Below are 17,980 nucleotides of genomic sequence, written 5' to 3' on the forward strand. Positions count from 1 at the left end.
CATCAGCTTCTCATTGACTGCGTCGCGTGGGCTCGGGTAATCTGTGACGCGGCCCACCTAGGATTCCGGAAGGGAAACACAGGGGGCTCGAGATTTTGAATTGCCTCTACCGGAACAACTGGGGACCGCCGAACTTTGTTGCGCTGACCGTGACCCCCCGAGCTTCGACGCGGTGCTGGGGATGCTACTGCCGCGGATGGAAAAACAAAACATCATCAACCAGGCTTCACTAGACATCGGCAAACACACGAACTCTGCGCGGGCCTTTCGCTTCTCTCGCAACTCTAGCAGAGCTTGACCAGCGACAACGGTTTCATTAGGGGGGGGAAGGAAGCATATCGCAGCATGATGAGGAAGAATTCGCCGCCGACCTTGCCGCAGTCCGTACGGTTTACATGGTCAGGAGGCGGAATGACACCGTACAAAATGGTAGACCATCGGCGTGGGTACCACCTTTGGAATGCTCCGACGTGGCCCTGGACACCCTTGACCTCCCCACGGCGGTGGATGCAAAGCACGGCCTTGAGGTGCCGCCGATGGTCGCGTGTGGGGAGCAGTCCTCAGGCAAGAGCTCTACCTTGAAGGCCATTACGGGCACATCGCCCCCAAACAGACCCAGGTCTGGGCACGAGGTTTTCCCGCGGAAGTGATCACGAGCAGACGGGATGTCCAGGCCAGTCGATCCGAGGCAGAGAATAGAACGGCTTCGCGCTTTCGAGGTCGGGGGACTTTTGAGATCACGGCCGTCACGCACGCTTTTTGTCAGGCGTGCCAGAGAAGCCATGGCGCGGAACAAATGACTCTGCCTTTTCAGCCGGCGACGTGCTGGTCTGGGAAGGGAGTGCAATTCGGAGGGCACCGATCCCCCAATCTGATCGATCTTGCGGGCCTGGACGAAAACAGAGACGAGAGCAGCGGGGGTCCGTTCAAGACCTGCAAGACGCGGCCGACGTTGCCGCCATGCTCGACTCGTCGACTCGTATCTGGAGGAAGGACCAGACAATCGTCTTGGCCAATTTTTTTTTGGTCGGCTCGACGCACCTCCGCGACCCAGAGAGAACTTTTGAATGTTGCGTGTCGCTTCGACTCGCTCAGTTCGTGGAACTGTGCGGATGTCTTTGCGCCGTCTTGCGATGGGAGGTCCCCATATCACGGAGAAGGACATGGCCGCGTTCGTTCAGTGACGGTCTGCCTATGACGCTGGGCGAGCCGATCGCGAATGCACCCCTTCTCCGGGGGAAAAGAACCCAACCTTCCATCCTATCCCCGCGTGGATCCTGTAGCTCATCGATGTCTTCTATCAAGGGAGTCCACGTCGTCGTCCCAGACTCGGCTTTGCCTTGCCTTGCCCTGCCCTGCTCTGCTGCGTCCGTGGTGCCACGGTTCCCAGAGCATTTTCCAGGTACGTCACTCCAGCGTGGGAAGGGTTCCGCGAAAGAAGCGAGCCAGGCCGGAGCAGACCGTCGGCACGACACGGGGATGCAAGGGTACTGGGCAAGGAGACGGCAGATACTTTCTATACCATATCCTTCGGACCCACAATGCAGTATGATACCAAGTGGACGAGCTTCCGATGTAATAATGTCCCTCCACGCCCTCCCCTAAGGGGCAAGGGAGCAGCCCCAGAGAATGCTGGAGGCACGGCGGGTCGATTCTTCCTTCACGAAAATGAGAGCCAAGGAACGAGGTCCCGACCCGCGCCATCGACAATGACGAACAAAATCTATTGTAGAAGTAATACAACACAAGGGAGATCTCAAAGGAAAGAGGAAAACACAGTTCCCAAACAGTCTTGCTCGACAGACAACCCCGTGTGCAGAAGAGGATACAAGTTGCCACGGTCCAACTCACCTCTAGGCAACCAACGCCTGATGCTGAGGTCCCCCCCTCTCCACTGAAATTGCATACCACCGAAAAGATGAAAAGGACCTCCTCACCACACTGATGCTACCAGCATGGTCATGAGTCACCGACCTCTTCTGGATTGGAGATCGCACTGTGGACATGTTGAAAATGGAACAGATGGAGGAGGAGAAAGTGAGGTGATAGGTGATGGTTCGCCGAGATGAACGGTCAAGACGCGACAAGCCGTCCTTATATGACGCCGTCGTCCTGAGGGAAAAGGGGATGCTGCTCTTCCCAGGCGAAACATTGCGACCACCATCCTCACTTTCGCGGGCTTAGAGCACTGCCTGGGCCATGAGACAGGAGGCAACTGTTGGATGAAGAACATTACGTTCCCTCGATACCACGCCCGCGGCCTCGATGTCGTCCAAGTGTGGATATCGACTGAGCTGCGCCACGTAGGCTCTTTGTTCAGAGTCGGGCAGGATCTCAAGGGGCGGTTCTCGGCGTTTCCAGTAATCACACTGTGCTCAGTCGCGGTCCCGCTTGTGGATTTGGAATACTGAGACTGATATAGGGGCTTGAGACGAGCTGAGCTGAAGAGAGAGAAGTTCTCAAGACATCTTGCCTCTTGGAAGGGGGAAGGTGGTTGCAGGAGACACGCTCCCTCAAGGATATGGGTTGGGACGTTGATCTCTGAACTGGCTCGCACGATGGAAAACCTCTGAAGTCGAGCTGGAAGATGCATATGGCCCTGGAATGCACGTTCCGTTCGCTGGAACACTGCCGCACCCTTCCTCAAGCCGGTGAGTCAGGCGAGGCCAGCTCCAACGCAGCTCGCAGAAGATGTCGCTCTCGAGCTTGGGCATGTCTTGGGTGCGTGGCCCGAGAAGCAAGCCTCGTGATGCAACCGACCGTCATTATTGAAAGTTGGGCAGCGATCGATCTACTTACCCTCTCACGCCAACGTCAGGAATGCATCGCCTGGACAACCGCCGCGCCCTTCTCGCATTGTACAGCTGCTTGAATCCCAACTCTTGCTTTGCTGTGTGCTTGCCCTCCTATTTTGCAGGTCAAAAAAAGAAATACACAAAGGGAAAAAAGAAAGAAAAGTGAACAAAAGCAAACGACTCGACTGTCTCCAATCATGGTGAGGCGCGGTCGAGAACTGGAAAGACTCAAGAAGCAATATTGCACCGACAAAGACGCAAAGCAGCAAGAGGAGTCGGACTTTGACCACTTGAACGGCGACAATGATGCGTCCCCTTCCTCCGTCCATCAACCCGACTCTCCCACTGTCGTCGAACCTGGGCCCAAGTTGCCTCGCCTCCCTGCCTTGAACCCCCGCGTTGATAGAGTCGAAGAAGCGCCCATCTCACGTCGTCCAGCCGCCAATTCCGACCCCGCAGGCGAGTCTGCAATTCCATCGATGCCAGTGCGGCCACGCGAGACGACCCTCTGCAGCGGCCAGGACTTTGATTGCAACACCGGACCGCCCACATCGGACGAGCTCCCAGAGACAAGCGTAGGAAGTGCCACTCAACGACCACAAGCACACACACCAGTGAGAAGACGCTCGTCACGAGTGCAACTTGCTCGCCAGCTCTACGCTGGGGCTCTAGAAGCCGACGGGAGACGGCCCGCACACATGACAATCCCATCAACTGTCCGGGAAGAAGCCGACCACTTCAATGTCAAGTCCTTCCTTGAGCAGTGTATGACCCTGCTTGGTCGAATGATCAACATTCCCCTCATAGCCGTGGAAAACATCGTCGGAAGCAAACTTTTCGTACCGTTGCTGATGCTTGCTGTGATGCTGGGGTGGGTCTGGTACTTCTTCTCACGCCTCGAGACCGGAATATGGGCTTTTGGGAGTACCGTGGGCAGTGTCTGCAGTGGTGGTTTAGGCGGCCTCCAATTCGTGGTGAAGCATACCTCCAAGCTCGGCAACGCCCTCCATCGGACTTTCACTCTGGTCAAGCAGTCGAGACCGCCCGTCGTCGACGGCACCAACACGACAGCTGGTAACGAGAACACTGGACTGTCCACATATGTAAGCATCCTGTGCACGACCTCTCTGGTTGGGTGGTTGGCGACCTTACTGCATGTTCAGTGCACGCCAACAATAGACTGGGATCGATCCCACCTCTTTGGGGCGCTCAACAACACATCGTTCGAGTTGGATCACTGGGCTGGCATATCGGTGGTCCTCGCTCCATACGTCAACACCTGTCAGCTGGCTCCCATCTCGCTCGACACACAACACAAGATGATCGAGTACAGCCAGGTCTCCTTCAAAGACAAGGACTTGCTTTTAGGCCACATGTGGCAATACCGTGGAGACCTCTACAGCAGCGGTCGTTGTCTGCATAAGATCACCCTCACAACAGACACTCTGATCAAAGTTATGGTATACAATCTCCGCGATGTCAATGAAGCCTTGCAGGCCACTCCACAGATGGACTTTGGTTGGTGGAGGCCCTCCAAGAAGAAGGCCAGCTATGTCATAGGAGCCATAGAGGAACTCCTGGAGACAATGGAAATAGAGATGACGGACCTTATCAAGCAGATCGGCCAGTGCACGTTGGTCCTTGGTAATGCTACCCATGAGGGCGAAAGGTTCCAACGCCTGATCCGCAAGGGACACAAAGAAGTCAACGACCGCATCAGCGAGAAGCGAGGCCTATTTCGCAAACCTGATGTCGCCCTGTCCGAGATGGGCCAGTACCTCTCGACCGCTTTGGAGCTTCCCACCGGACAGATCCTGCAGATGCTCCAACATGCAGTGGTCAGGCTGGATCGACACCGAGACGATGTTTCACAAGCCAAAAAGACAATCCACCTCGCACACGAACTGTCTCGTCGAACTGGGATGGGCCAGCTACTCGCCTTGATGCAAGACTCTTTTGCCAGTCTGAGCAATGTTCGCGGTAGACTTGCCCTTGCTCGAGGACAGCAACAGCAGGAATTCGAGAAACAGGCGGCTGAGGGTCTGTTCAAATCTCCGCTGATTTGAAGGTGCCGGGTCGATCTCGTGGAGGCTTTGTGGAAGAGAGGTGTACTGTGTTTGAATCAATCGCCAACGTAAGGAAGCCTCCTGGGAGCTTGACGGTGCAGGCATGAGCCCTATTGTCCGCCATACGAAGCCGATACGGCGCTTTCCTGCTCGACAAAACTGCTCATGACAATTTGCTTTCACTCCGTCACCTGTTCTTCCGGTATTATTTGTTTTCTATCAGGGGAAACTAAAGGGCGTCGCTCCTTGTATGTCTCGTTTGGATTAGTGATCGAAAATCGTGGATTTCTAGCGAGAGAGATCAGAATAGAGTCAGTCATTGGATATGGCTCCATTTCCTTGCCACGTGGACTTTTTGTGAAGTTTGGATAGATCAAACTTGAATGATTTCTCTTCCGGAGGGCACGAGAGCATCGAATTCTGCATGGGTGCAAAAATGCGTCGATTCTCTGCCCGTGGTGGTTTCTCGTGGTCTGAAATCCATCCATTCTGAATCCCACCAGCTGGGTTCAAACCACAGACTTTGGATCAAGTCGGCCCCAAGCTCCATCCGCGCCCTGAAAGACTCAGAAGGAGACCTCTCGCCGCCCGCCAACAACCGCACGGGAAGGAAGATGTCTCAGGTGGCTGTGAGTCTACCAGGAAATACGGCCTGGTATCCCTGCAGAAGTCGCAGATTGCAGACCGTGGACTTGGGGGGGACAATGTTTCTCCTGATGGCTTGGAAGAAGAGATTGCGCTCTCGCAATATGTGTGCGCCTGGATCGACTGGCCTGGCGGTGAGTGGCGACCGCGACTCAATGGTGGTGACTGTTTGAGTCGCCCGACATTACACGGGCGAGGCCGCCGACTCATCTCTCCAGGCCCCCTTTCATATAAAGTAATCTCGCATGGTGACCGAGGGACGCGCCTGCTTAGATGTTGTCGGGGGAAGCTGACGGTTCCTGGCAGCGATAAAGGTCGTGCTGCGATGACCAGTTGGGGGGGGGCCATTGGTCGACACCACTTTGGCGGCTTGAGGCCGTAGCGCTGTGGTCGAAGCTAAAGAACTCATATTAGTGAGATCGAGGGCGGTGGCCACCCGAGACAGGAATTAAGAAATGTTATGTATGTTTCGTGTTAAGCAGGTTTGTCTGATACTGGATTTACATATCGACTCAATAGTGGTGCTCCGTATCTCCCCTATTTGTGACGCCCAACAGGGATTAATAACACGTGCCCAGGTGGCTTTAAGACCAGTGCCAAGGCGCCAGCCGATGCGGTTCGAGTTGAGCTTTGCTTGCGACCGCCTTGCAAGCGAGCCTTTGAGGAAGCCGGATGTGCCAAAGTCGGGTTCGAGGAGGAGTCCCCCAACAGTCTGGTTGATCAGGCCAGACTGTCGAGGCGCATAGCTGATCAGGCCATTTCTCCCCTATTCTATGCTTCGCATCGCAAGCATTCTTCGGCAAGCCGTTTCCCCGTCATGAAAAGGACTGCTGGCATTTCCAGCCCTCTAAGCGCCTTCGTGACCATTTCCACCCGCTCACAAGCCTCTAGTTCTGAGACACCACCTCCATTTCCATCATTTCCACCAACTCGCACCAATTGCACGCTCTGGCCCAGCATCCTCCACACATATCGCTGTATTCATCGTATTCGTTGTTAAGCGGGGGCCACGAGGTGAGTGTTCGAAGAGTCTCGTCACGCTCTGCCCATGGCAACCCACGGGAAGTAAGGGTCCAGTCCTTTCCACTGCCATAGAGAGACTGGGCAGAGAAGGAGTATGAATCGTACAAGTATGTGCTAGTCATGCCTTGTTGGTCAGTCTCGTTCGTGGGTCTTTGCCGTATTAAACGTGCGTGGTTGCAAAATTGTGATCGTGAGTGGTAGGTCAGCTGTACATGAGGGCCGTCGATGCGGACCGAGTCGATCTCGCACCACGCGAGCTTGCGAAGTCGTATGGGATGTCGACACTCGCTGGAGTGCAGACAATTTCTGGGAGTACTTCCCAGTCCGGATGCGGCTTGATCGAGGAGAGTTCTCTTAGCTTCATTCAGAAAAAAGGTTCAAGCTGAGAATCCTGGTTTGTTGTAGCACTTTCGTGTCGGAGGGGATGCTGAAGAGTGTCAAATATCACAAAGGCTTCGAAGGCGAGTTGTTTGACTTTTGATGACTCCAGTGCTCGAGGACAGATGCTCAGGTCTTCTGTGCAAAATCTTGTTTGCGGGCCAGGACGCATATCGGCATGTACTTCGACCATAGCGGATATCGTGGTTCGATGAGTGACCCCCCCAAGCTTCTGCTAGAAAAGAAGTGACAAACATATAAGGTTGAACCATAATTCAGTTAGGGCATCTCGAGCGTTGATGTCAATAATCACGGTCTCCTGTTCTTGTGATCCGAGCTTTGAGACTGGGCTGCGCGCGGTAGATTCCTCTACACCCAGTCCCTCGGCGCCAAATCATAATACCAGGGCTGTACCGCTAATGACGACTCGTGATCCAGAAAGAAATATTGTGATGGCCATGGGGATTGTGTCTCAAAAAGGGTTTCTGCATGAAGGTGCGTAGTGGCTGATATCAGCCTCCGTGTCCACGGAGAGTTCTGCAGCGGCCGTGCTCGTGGGACAAGGCGGCGATATGACAGTGCATGTGAAAATGTTTAACAACGCTTGTGCTTTCTCAGGTGTGGGCGATTTGTCTGCTGGGAGCACTGAGCCTATAGTGGCGAGAACCTTGTGATGAAGATAAGAGAATTGACCCAGCCCACGTGTAGTGTTTGTTGAAGTCCAGGAGGTGCAGCAAGAGCGAAAGTAGAGAATAATAACTCGCCGAGCACGGCGTCAATCAAGTTGTAAGCCAGATCAGGGGTTACATTGACAGACAAAGCAATGTCTCATGGTCTTTGGGCTGTGCTATTGTGAACAACTTGACACTTGTCCCACCGACAAAGCTCACGGCTTGAAAATCTGCAGCTGCTGAGCAACGGAGAGCGACCATGTCGACCGGATCTCAGACAGCCAGCTCGCCAGAGGCAAGTTTGTGGTCTCTCACTGGCCGATCATCCGAGGATCAGGGGCTTCCATGGTTTGGGGCCTCAAGGGAAGGAGGTCGTCCAGCTGCCTCAGTTCATTCATCGACCATGGTGGACACTAAAGGCAGGTCTCACTGCGAGTGCATGGATTACCTGTCCGCGATGGATGCCAGCTAAGGTCTGTTCCAAAGCTGCTCGGATTCAACTCGCCGATATCAGTCTTGTCGCTTGCATCATTCGTCTCAGCCGCTGTCAAGCCTCCGAAACCACACAACAGGATGGATGACTTCGATCTGGTGTCATGTGTTAGCACTGGTCGCCAGTCGCCTATACAGTGTGCCCTCTTGCTGTCCTGGTGGGGGACATGCCCGCCAGACCTGAATTCGGACAAGGGAGTTCCCAATCATTGAACGGAGTGGACTGTCTTTCCATGTTCTCCACGAGAGCACTGCTCGTCCTCTGCAGGCAAACAAACAGCAACTTCCCCTTGGATTCTGCGCCCGAAATCAGCTTGTGGTTCTGTCCGACCGACGCTGAGTTTCCCGCGAACATTGTTCCCGACACAGCGAGCCAGAAGGAGACCGTCATCGCCTAGCCGCCAATATGATTGACGCGAGCGCGAGGGACAGAGCTCTCTGCCCGTCGAAGCCATGCTTTTTGGTCATAGGAGACTGAGCTTCCAGTACATACCCCAATCACGACCACAGGCCGTAAAGCGGGCCTCGAAGGCTGCGGAGCACCGTCATGGAGTGGCAGCCGTGTGTGCATGTGTGCGCAATCTCAAATCCTACATAGCGAAGACCAACCAGAGGGGCTGTTTACTCTACCGTACTCGTACTAGTGAGGATATCTTATGTAATGGAGTATCAGATGCCTCTTCCCTCTGGCTCTCCTACGCGAACGAAGAACCGGACGGCCAGATTGAAAATTTGACACCGGCGCGAATGACACCATTCTGCTGCATACCGATTTCAATTGTTAGTGTTGTAGTGCCGGGATCCAGGCGCGTATCTACTGGTGTGAATGTCCCTACATGTACTCCCGTACCCGTAAGGCTCCCAGGGCACGAATCGAGTGCTTGGCATACGACATTCCTCTGGAGCGCTGGTGGCGGTGCAAAACGCAGGCTGTGCTTGTGCCAGGGGTTCCACCGACCGACCGACTGACGCAGCTAGTGATGCGCAAGATGTTGCTTTCAGCTCGACCAGGAAACTCTGTGTATGAGTATGCGATGATGGCGAGGGCCACTTGCAGGTGCAATCCCTCCAGGATGATCCTCCCATTTGTATGGCTGAGCAGCTGATGCTATGTTGCTAGTAACCACCGCTAATGCCAGCATTTCTTCCTTCCCAAATCCTCAATTGATCCTGGGTGACCGTTGCCAGTTCCCACATTCGATATGCCTGAACTTCGCTCCTCCATGCCTCTCTTTCACTCATTTTTCGTGACTTGACCTCGAAGACTGTTGTCGTTCCCTTCACGTGCCTCTTCCAACGGGACACACCTCTTGCAACCACCCCGCAGTCACTCCCTTGGGCCCTGCGCAGGCGGATCCCACAGCGACCTGTTCTGAGGAGAGAAAGAAAATAACACACAAGATGATGCCGCATGCGATCTTGGGCTACCAACTGCCCCTTCGTGCTGGAGGGGGCGGCCAGCCGTCAGAGGCTGCCACAGATGTCGCCCTCGAGCCTTTCTCCGAGTCTGTCCTGTCGCATCTCGTGTCGGCGAGTAAAGACATCTCGTCCCAAGATGGGAAAAAGTTCACCGACGAAAAGTCCTTCCTGAGCTATATGGCCTCGGACAAGTCGAACGCAATGTCGGCACCCGTGGACAACGATTTGAACTATCCCATGTCCTCTTACTTTATAAGCTCCAGTCACAACACGTATCTCTCTGGACACCAGCTCTACGGCGATGCCTCTGTGTACGCCTACACCAATGTCCTCAAGCGGAGGTGTAGGTGCTTGGAAATAGACGTGTGGGATGGCGAGAGCGACCCTGAATCCAGCAGCTCAGAAAATGAAGAGGATAAGTCTGATAAGTCGGACCCAAAGCCATCGCGCTGGAACAGGGTCAAGGCTCGCGCAGCGCGCATGCGCTCAAGCTCTCGGTCAGAATCCCTCGCCGCCAGCACGAACAACGCCCTGTCCGCTCAACCTTCTGGCCCACCTGGGGCTCAACCCACCGACGCGCCGGATAAGGCTGAGGGCGCGGGCTCGCCGCGGAAGCCAGAGTCGTCCTCGCATGATCCGAACCGACTGTCACCGCACCCTTCACCCTCGCTCTCCTCCAAGAGGGAGCCGCGAGTACTCCATGGCTACACGCTGACTCACCCTATCACCTTTCGCGCCGTCTGCCATGCCATCAGGGAGTCGGCTTTTGTGAGCACGGAGCTGCCATTGATCGTGTCCCTGGAAGTGCACGCCTCCCTGACCCAGCAAGAGGTCATGGTCGAGATCATGCGCGATGTCTGGTCCGAGTTCCTGGTGTGCCTCCCAAAAGGGACGGACATTTCGGCACTTCCTTCGCCAAACTCACTCCAGAAAAAGATTTTGATAAAGGTCAAGTGGGTCGCGGACTCGCAGACAGGAGAGTCCAATGACCCGATCGAGCATGTGAGCTCAAATTCCACCGACGGGGCGGGGAGCGATGTGATCCCGACCTCCCCAGAGAAACGGAAGAAGGCCTCGAAAGTTCTGGCGGCACTCTCAGAACTCGGAATCTATACGCGGGCCTATACGTTCAAGCATTTCTCACAGCCTGAAGCTTCTATCCCGACACACGTTTTCAGTTTGTCTGAAAAGAAGATCCGCAACATGCATGACGACCCGTCTCACGGGCCAGCCTTGTTCAAGCACAACAAAAACTTTCTGATGCGGGTGTTTCCCAGGGGGACCAGGATCAACAGCTCCAATGTCGATCCCATCTTCCATTGGAGACAGGGCGCACAGATGGTGGCCTTGAATTGGCAGAAGCTGGACAAGGGAATGATGCTCAACGAAGGAATGTTTACGGGGACGGGGGGTTGGATTCTGAAGCCAGAAGGCTACCGCAGCACCGCCGCAGCAGGCTCCGCAAACTCGCAAAAGGAAGTCGAACCCAAAAGGCAACGGCTGGACCTGGAAATCCGACTCCTCGCGGCGCAGAGGCTACCCGTCCCGAGCGACAAAGACGTCTCGCACGCTCCCAGGATGAAACCGTACGTCAAAATGCAACTTCACGTTGATTCACTTTGCGGTCCCGAACCCAGCAAGGAGGTGGACCGTTTGGTCGACGCCAAAGACGAAATCGAACCACATGGCGGTGAAGATGTCGACTCCGGCCTTTTTAAACGTAGGTCGGCCGATTCCCGCACCGACTGTCCTGATTTCCGGGGCGAGGTAATGAGCTGGACGAACATGTCGGACGTCCTTCAAGAATTGAGCTTCATCCGGTACGTGTCTTTTTGCTTATATCTTTCTGGCGTCTCTTCCTTCATCTTCAAAGTTGTTTTCGCTCCTGGGATGGGGATGTGCCGGGGTGAACGCAGGCGTGATCGTCATGCCGCGGTCTGCGGCGTCCAAAGCGGCAGCAACTCACCTCGTTGCCCGCGCGCGACACCATGTTCACCGCAAGTTTTTTCCTGGTCTGGCACTGCTTCGCTTGTACCCCCTTTGAGCCGTCTTCCATCGGCGTCTTCCCTGCATACCTACGAAGGCTTCGTCGGCGCACTTCAATATTCAGCGCATCGTGCGGCGAATGTAGCCCACCGCTTTCGGTGGCTGGCAGGCTGGATTAAGTTACGGGTAACGCCCGCATTGTCTCGGCGACGCCCTGCATCTTCACGGGGCTGCTGGTGTGCAGCGACCATGGATTCATGGCGAGGGAAAACGACTACTAATTCGAGCCTGACCAAGACTCGAGCTTTCGCATCGCCGAGATGCAGGACAAGGAGCGACTGCAGGATTGTGTGACACGCATGCGATCTCCATGTACGATCGTGTTACACAGCGTTTCTGACTTTCGCCTGGCCCACCCTCACCTCCTGTCGTGCATCGCTTCATTCGTGACAGGTCATATTGTGGCTTGATCGAGCTGCATAGAACCTGGACCTTTTCTAACTCGGTGCATAGACTAAAATTGATGGACGACCGTTCGATTGGCAAAGACAACCTGCTGGCATGGGCCTGCATTCGACTCGACCGCCTCCAGCAAGGGTATCGATTCATCCATTTGCTCGATTCGTCCGGCATGCCATCACGCGGTGCATTGCTTGTTCATGTCTGTAAGCGCACGAGTTGAGTGGTCGGTCGAGATGTGGAACCCGCTGGTTTGCCTTCCCCGCTCCAGCAGAAGGTTCTGCTGGGAATTTTCCCACCGCTGAATACCATATTCCACAATTTGGTTGGGGTAGGGGAGACCTCTGACCTAGGAGAGGCCCAGGCGGACTACACCTGTGTTGCCCTTTGCAGAACAAAAGGCATTGGATCTCATTCTTTACTACTCCGTACCTAGGGCGCCGGGTGCGGGCCTTGGAGTCTTGGTGCCCCTGAGTCTCCAGGATTAGACCACATTGTCCCGGCCATTTGCAGCCAATGAAACTTACTGGATGAATTCACAAGGGCCTCGGTCCAAGACTCTGCTGTTAGCGCTGATTGGGACGTCTCTAGGACCAGCAAGCCGGGCTTCCCTGGAGCATGATTGTACTCGGCCAGTTTGATGGCGCGTGAAACCGAGCAGAGGAGATTCGACTATTTGCTCGTATTTGTGCGTGACAAACTTTGCCTCTGGGCCCCGATCCTTGGTGCAGAGTCCCGCAATGGACGAGCCTCGACTGGTCCGCAGATACCAGCTCCTGCTTGTTGTAACCCCTCCGAAAGCGTGCCTCCCCTTCATGTTGCTACGATCTCGATGCCGTGCACAGACTTTGAAGCAGGTCGAGCTTATCGAGATGGCATGCCCATGCTCGGGGCGGAAGGGGCTGACATTTGCCAGGATTCTTTTTCCATGCCATTGGAATGCCCCTACCAGGTGACAGGACCGATGGGACCGCTTCTGACCTGTCCATCGTCGCACATGTGAACGATTACCCATCCAGACACATTCGGAAAGCAGGCTGGTACCTCTGAACTCGGGTGTGCAGGTCTGAAGAGTGACTCGCAGGGCATCTGGTGAGACTCCTGCTTATTTGGGTGCTCGACGGACACGACTCGTCAATGCAGTTGGCATGAGGGTCGTTCCACTTACCCATGCGAGCTTTGGTGAGTGCACAGAGTCAGCAAACTTTGACGAGGCCCAGGATAGAATGGCCACTTTTTTCCGGGCAGCATGCATGCTGTGGGGTACGGAGCCCTTGCTGGACCTTTGCCAGTCACTGGCGATTCGGAATTCAATGGATGGATATGGACATTTCTGTACCAGCACGGTTTCGGAGTCACTGCTGGGCAGGAGAGGATATATAATGGTCAACAAGTCACTCCTCCAGCCCTACTTCCGCTTCCTACTGGCGGAGCCTTGTTGCGACTCCAAGGTGCTCCTCTACGGACTCAGACAGCGACGCTCTCAACGACTAAGTCGCTATATTGTCCCCCATACACCACGTCATGAAGCTCGCGCTATTGAACCTCGACAGCTTTCTTCCCTCCAAGAGGGAGGTGGCACACCCCAAGAGCCGGCCCGATGGACGTCCGAATGTTCGCACCAGACCGGTAATTTGAATCACCGGGAACCACTGTCTGAGCAGGAAGCTGATGAACTCGAGGGGAAGATGAATGGCATACGCTGCCCTCGTTGTTTGGAGGACAACAAAGAAGTCTGGGTCATTCCGTGAGTTGTCTCTCTCTGAGTTCAGTTCAGTCCTGTCCGCAGACGTTCCTGTACTCCGACCGCGGCAAAATCGGGACAGGCTGACAGATAGCTGCAGCGGGACCAGATGTCAAAAATGCGGGTATCCCTGTTAAAGGACACTGATCAAATCTAATTGTCGAATACACGAGTATGCTAAGAGGGCTCACTGTGCAAGGGGTTGTCCGACTGATCCGCGGGCTGCACCATAGTGACTTTAGGCGAAAGGGGCCAATTACTTCTTCAGGACCGTAATGGTGCGGGAGAGTTCGGTGCGGTGTTTGAGGTCAGCATTCAAGGGACGCAAGCTTGAAGAGGGGAGCGAGATGCGACCGCCGAGCCCAAACAGGGGAAAATTCAGCGTGCCCTGCATCGGAGAACCATTTCCTCGTCTGGAGGGGAGGATATTTCAAGGCATGTGCGTGTAGATGCAGCATTGGGAAGCGGGAAAGGGCACTGGTTTGCGGAACCGAATTTCTCTATTATCAGGCTGCGCAATTAGTGACGCAAGGGGGTCGGCCGGGCACGGATAATGACGCTGCTGACCGTGGACATGAGGATAAGAGCATTCTGGAGTTAGAGTTCGTCAAGATGTGAGAAGAGGCAGCCCTGTCCACGAGTAATCCAAGTCCTGTTGTCTACGCGGAAGGGAGGAGAGACGTTAGGTTACGAATGGCCGTAGGGGATGGTTCCGTCTTCCCATGCCTCCTTGGGCGAGTTCTAGGTCTGATCAATGCACGATGGATGGGGCCGCTGCAAGACACTGGCATGGGGGGGCGTGGTAGGATCGACGCAAAGCCGGAGGACACCACCAAGGTTCTGTGGATGGTGAGCAGGGTTATGGCTGTCCAGGTACTGTGAGCAGGGGATCAGACCGCATCCTCGAAAGCGACCCCCTCTAGACATCTCGAGCCATTGATCTTATTGCTGGCGAAGGCCTCGGGGAATGATGCGTGCCAGGTGCCAGATGCCATTTGCGGTACTTGGGGTAGCAAAGGTACCTAGGTACTTGCGGTACGTGCGGTGGAAGCAAAGATTCCGCCAAGACTTGCGCCGGGGGAGCAGCCAATCAGAGCGTGTCTCAGCTGATTGGCTCGGACCCCACCTGAAAAGCCAAGTTTCAGGTCGAGGGCGGCGCACGCAGGGAGCACCGAGAGCAGGTCGCCATCTGGGGCTGTAGTATCAATCACCATCTTCCTTCGAGGGGACAAACACACCCACCCACCATAGCACACTCGCACACAGAAACACCACCGTATTGCCCATCGCCAAAGCGCCACCATCGTCACGCATCTCTCTCCCTCGCGGTGGCAACCCGTGCAGGTGTGCTCAGATCAGCCCCCTCGCTTCAACCAGCACCCACACCTTCGCCTTCCGTGATCGCGTCGTTGGGCATCGCTGGCCTCAGTCGGTGCTTGGCAAGGCATCCGCTTTGGGCGCAAGGCTCCTTTTCTCGCCATCACCAGCATCGCCAGCATCGCCCGTCCCGTCAACCACGTTCCCATCTTTCTCCCATCCACTGTACCCATTTGGAAGGCGTGGAAACCAACACCTCCAAACGTCAGCTCGGCAGCGAACCGAGGCCGTTTTCCATCAACCACCCACCACCAGCCCATTCCCTCGATCCGGTCTAGGTGCTCCCTTCACACTGCTCTCGTCCAGCCTGGCCGACACTCTTACAGGCGACTCGGCTCATCTTTGCCATTTGGACATCTCGACCAGCCGTTGTACACCCCTCTGGCGCCTCCGAAAAGGGCAGTCATGTCAACGATCCTCGCCTCGTCCTGAAAAAGAGTCACCTTGGTGGGATTCCCGAGAGATCGGCCGTTAGGTGAAAGCCCTGTTCGGTCCAAAACCCCACATGTGCTCGCAAAAGTCCCGGTTGCGCACCATCCATATTCCTGAAACAAGTTCAGGGCTGCCATGTTATGTCACGCCACCAGGGGCTCGCAATCATGCCTAAACCGAAAATCGTGCTTTACGCGGAAACTCTGACCCACATCGGGCAATTAACTCTACATGCCTCCCTTCAAACGGAAAAGAACGAACACACGAAAATCCTGCTTTCCTCGGATAAGAAAGTCATTACCGCCATTCACGACGGGGAATCGTCCAGTATCTATCTCCCGACCCAGATATCGGGCACTGCTCACGTCACGTTTCCCATCGACAAGAGGACAGAAATCTCGACGCGTCTGCAGATAGACGACGTCGGGCAGCTAAAGCCGACGACTGAGGGACTGAGCGATGTTGAAGCTCCTTGGTCTGCAGTCAGCCTGCATGCACGTAGTTCTATCTGCTGCGGCCAATGCGCTGCTGCTATTCTGGTGACGGACAAAGTCACGACCTGGAAAGATTTGCCAAGCGAAAACTGGGCGGAATTGATGGACTTTTGGTTCTGCCATAAGCCTCACAACAAGCAGTCCCCTCAGGATCATGCAGCCCAGTCCGCAAACCTCGCCGCAAAGGGTAAAGTCACGCCCACCCCGGGTGTGGGTTTGGTGGATATGGTTTCGTTCCTGTTGTGCGGAGAAGACTGTGCAAACATCAAGGTGAGTCGAACCACAGCTGATTCCCCAGCAGAAAAAGCCGCACACGTTATCGGCGCAAAGAAAGAAGCTTTTCAGGTGTCTAGCCAAAATTCCATTGATCTAGTTTCTGATACGTTCGCCGGACATCAAGTCTGTGATCGGTGACCTGGTGGCAGACTCAACCTCCTCTCGGTGACGGATGATCTGCCGCCACGAGCCAAGACAACATGCCTCTCCATTTCACCTTTGCGTCTTTGAGTGGCACCGCGCGAGGGGATATGCGTCGAGGTACATTCCAGCTGACCCTACTTCAGGTGGCCAAGGACCCGACGAAGGCAGGCGTCGATATCCTGCGATGCGCCTCTTGCAAGAGCTGTCTCGGATCTGGCGCAGAGGACGAGAAAAGCTACCGTCTTTATAAGTCCCGTCTGGCCGTAATTCCAGAGCCAGGCCAAGCGCCACAGAGATTCCCGGCCGCCGTCTTCCTGACCGCTCAACTGCTGTCTCTGATTGGGAGCTCGGTAAGTCGCAGGGTCGTCGTCCATGACGACGGGCGATCTGAGTCCGAGGGCGGCCGTCAAGGTCTTCTCCTTTGGATCTTCAACCCTGATATTTACTACTCCAGCAGCAAACGTGGACCCACGGCCCACCGCGCTATGAAGGTATTCTACAAATCCCTTCCTCGTCCGGAGGAGTTTCTGGACGGCGCGGGTTCGAACTGCGAAGAGCTTGTCGTTCCCGAGGAGGACTTTTCTGGATTCAAACAGACCTTACAAGAGAGCACAGACATCCTCCCTCCGTCGGCGCGGACTTTCCAGGACTGGGACGTCGGCCTTCTGGACCGATGGGAAAAGAATGCGACAGGTTCCGCGAAGATGGACCAAAACCCGTTGAACAAGAAAGTGGAGGAAGGGTTCGAGCTATTCAAGTTGCCCGCGGGAATGAATGAGCTTTATCTCTGAGATCTGCGTCCCAAATCCCGTACGCATCAACCGACTTCGCACGATTCGGAGAGCCTACCGTACCGATAAAAATCTGATGTCGACCAAAATTGCTGCGGACGCTGTCTATCTCGTGGAAATCGGTCGGACGGAGCCTCCAAATTTGCAGCGTCGCCCAGGAGCAGTGTTGCTTCGACATCACAAATTGGACGAGTTGAGGGGCTTAAACGCTCAAGGAGCAAAAAAGAGTTGTTGACATTCTGCGCAGAAGACGACACCATCTTACGGCCCATCTCGGGGGGCCAAGTGGCAACAACAACCTTGGATCACCTCCGAGCACATTGTCATGGGTGCTGGTGTCGATTCATGCACAATGACAGAAAGGCGTACTCCACAGTCCTGCGGAGCTGACAGCTGTGATCCCCTGGTGATGGGGTCAATACGCGCGGGTCCGCAGGCATTTTGCGGGTGCCTTGTAAGCTCCCCTCTCATGCAAAGGGAAAGTGCGAAAGCGAGCCTAGACTTCTAGGGTGCATTCAATGGAGGCGGACTGTCGAATACCCATATACTTACAAACATGATGCCGCTGGAAGATGATGGGTCATCTATCAACATATGATGATGCGGTGGCTGAAAATTGCACCACTGAGCCTTTCTCTCGACATTTCTGGTCATGTCGATAAAATAATCGACCTGCTCTTGGGAAGATCCAGGGCAAACCAAATGCTAGAATTTATGAATTTATCTTGTTCCGCGAATGAAACCGTGGAGCCTTCCTGTCCGAAGCCAGAAGATAGGTTGGGTCGACA

General features: G+C 54.9%; 3 protein-coding genes across 8 annotated transcripts; all 3 read left to right on the forward strand.

Moving 5' to 3' along the window:
• Nucleotides 1-2,992: 2,992 nt before the first annotated feature.
• On the forward strand, nt 2,993-5,144 carry PV07_11094 (uncharacterized protein; the record flags this gene model as incomplete). Its single annotated transcript, XM_016398490.1, has 1 exon — nt 2,993-5,144. The coding sequence occupies one exon, from the start codon at nt 2,993-2,995 to the stop codon at nt 4,859-4,861; it is 1,869 nt and encodes a 622-aa protein (XP_016243052.1). The 3' UTR covers nt 4,862-5,144.
• Nucleotides 5,145-9,054: 3,910 nt separating this feature from the next.
• On the forward strand, nt 9,055-14,491 carry PV07_11095. 6 transcript variants are annotated; one of them, XM_016398496.1, is made up of 5 exons: nt 9,055-11,309; nt 11,989-13,563; nt 13,623-13,681; nt 13,779-13,850; nt 13,912-14,491. In XM_016398496.1, exons 1-2 carry the CDS (start codon nt 9,472-9,474, stop codon nt 12,155-12,157), a joined length of 2,007 nt encoding a protein of 668 aa, XP_016243058.1. In that variant the 5' UTR covers nt 9,055-9,471; the 3' UTR covers nt 12,158-13,563; nt 13,623-13,681; nt 13,779-13,850; nt 13,912-14,491. The 6 variants fall into 6 exon arrangements, with proteins under 6 accessions (XP_016243058.1, XP_016243057.1, XP_016243056.1 ...); XM_016398495.1 differs by having other exon boundaries at nt 11,989-13,681; XM_016398494.1 differs by having other exon boundaries at nt 13,779-14,491.
• A 384-nt stretch (nt 14,492-14,875) lies between these two features.
• On the forward strand, nt 14,876-17,947 carry PV07_11096 (uncharacterized protein). Its single transcript, XM_016398497.1, has 2 exons — nt 14,876-16,251; nt 16,545-17,947. Exons 1-2 carry the CDS (start codon nt 15,628-15,630, stop codon nt 17,190-17,192), a joined length of 1,272 nt encoding a protein of 423 aa, XP_016243059.1. The 5' UTR covers nt 14,876-15,627; the 3' UTR covers nt 17,193-17,947.
• The last annotated feature ends 33 nt before the right edge of the window (nt 17,948-17,980 follow it).

Source organism: Cladophialophora immunda (assembly GCF_000835495.1).
Source record: "Cladophialophora immunda strain CBS 83496 unplaced genomic scaffold supercont1.7, whole genome shotgun sequence".
NCBI classification, from domain to species: domain Eukaryota; kingdom Fungi; phylum Ascomycota; class Eurotiomycetes; order Chaetothyriales; family Herpotrichiellaceae; genus Cladophialophora; species Cladophialophora immunda.

Coding starts and splice junctions, on each gene's coding strand:
- PV07_11095 (XM_016398491.1), top strand. CDS start 9,472: ATGATGCCGCATGCGATCTTGGGCTACCAACTGCCCCTTCGTGCTGGA. Junction 11,310..11,988: donor CAAGAATTGAGCTTCATCCG/GTACGTGTCTTT, acceptor CTCGGTGCATAG/ACTAAAATTGATGGACGACC.
- PV07_11096 (XM_016398497.1), top strand. CDS start 15,628: ATGTCACGCCACCAGGGGCTCGCAATCATGCCTAAACCGAAAATCGTG. Junction 16,252..16,544: donor AAGACTGTGCAAACATCAAG/GTGAGTCGAACC, acceptor ACCCTACTTCAG/GTGGCCAAGGACCCGACGAA.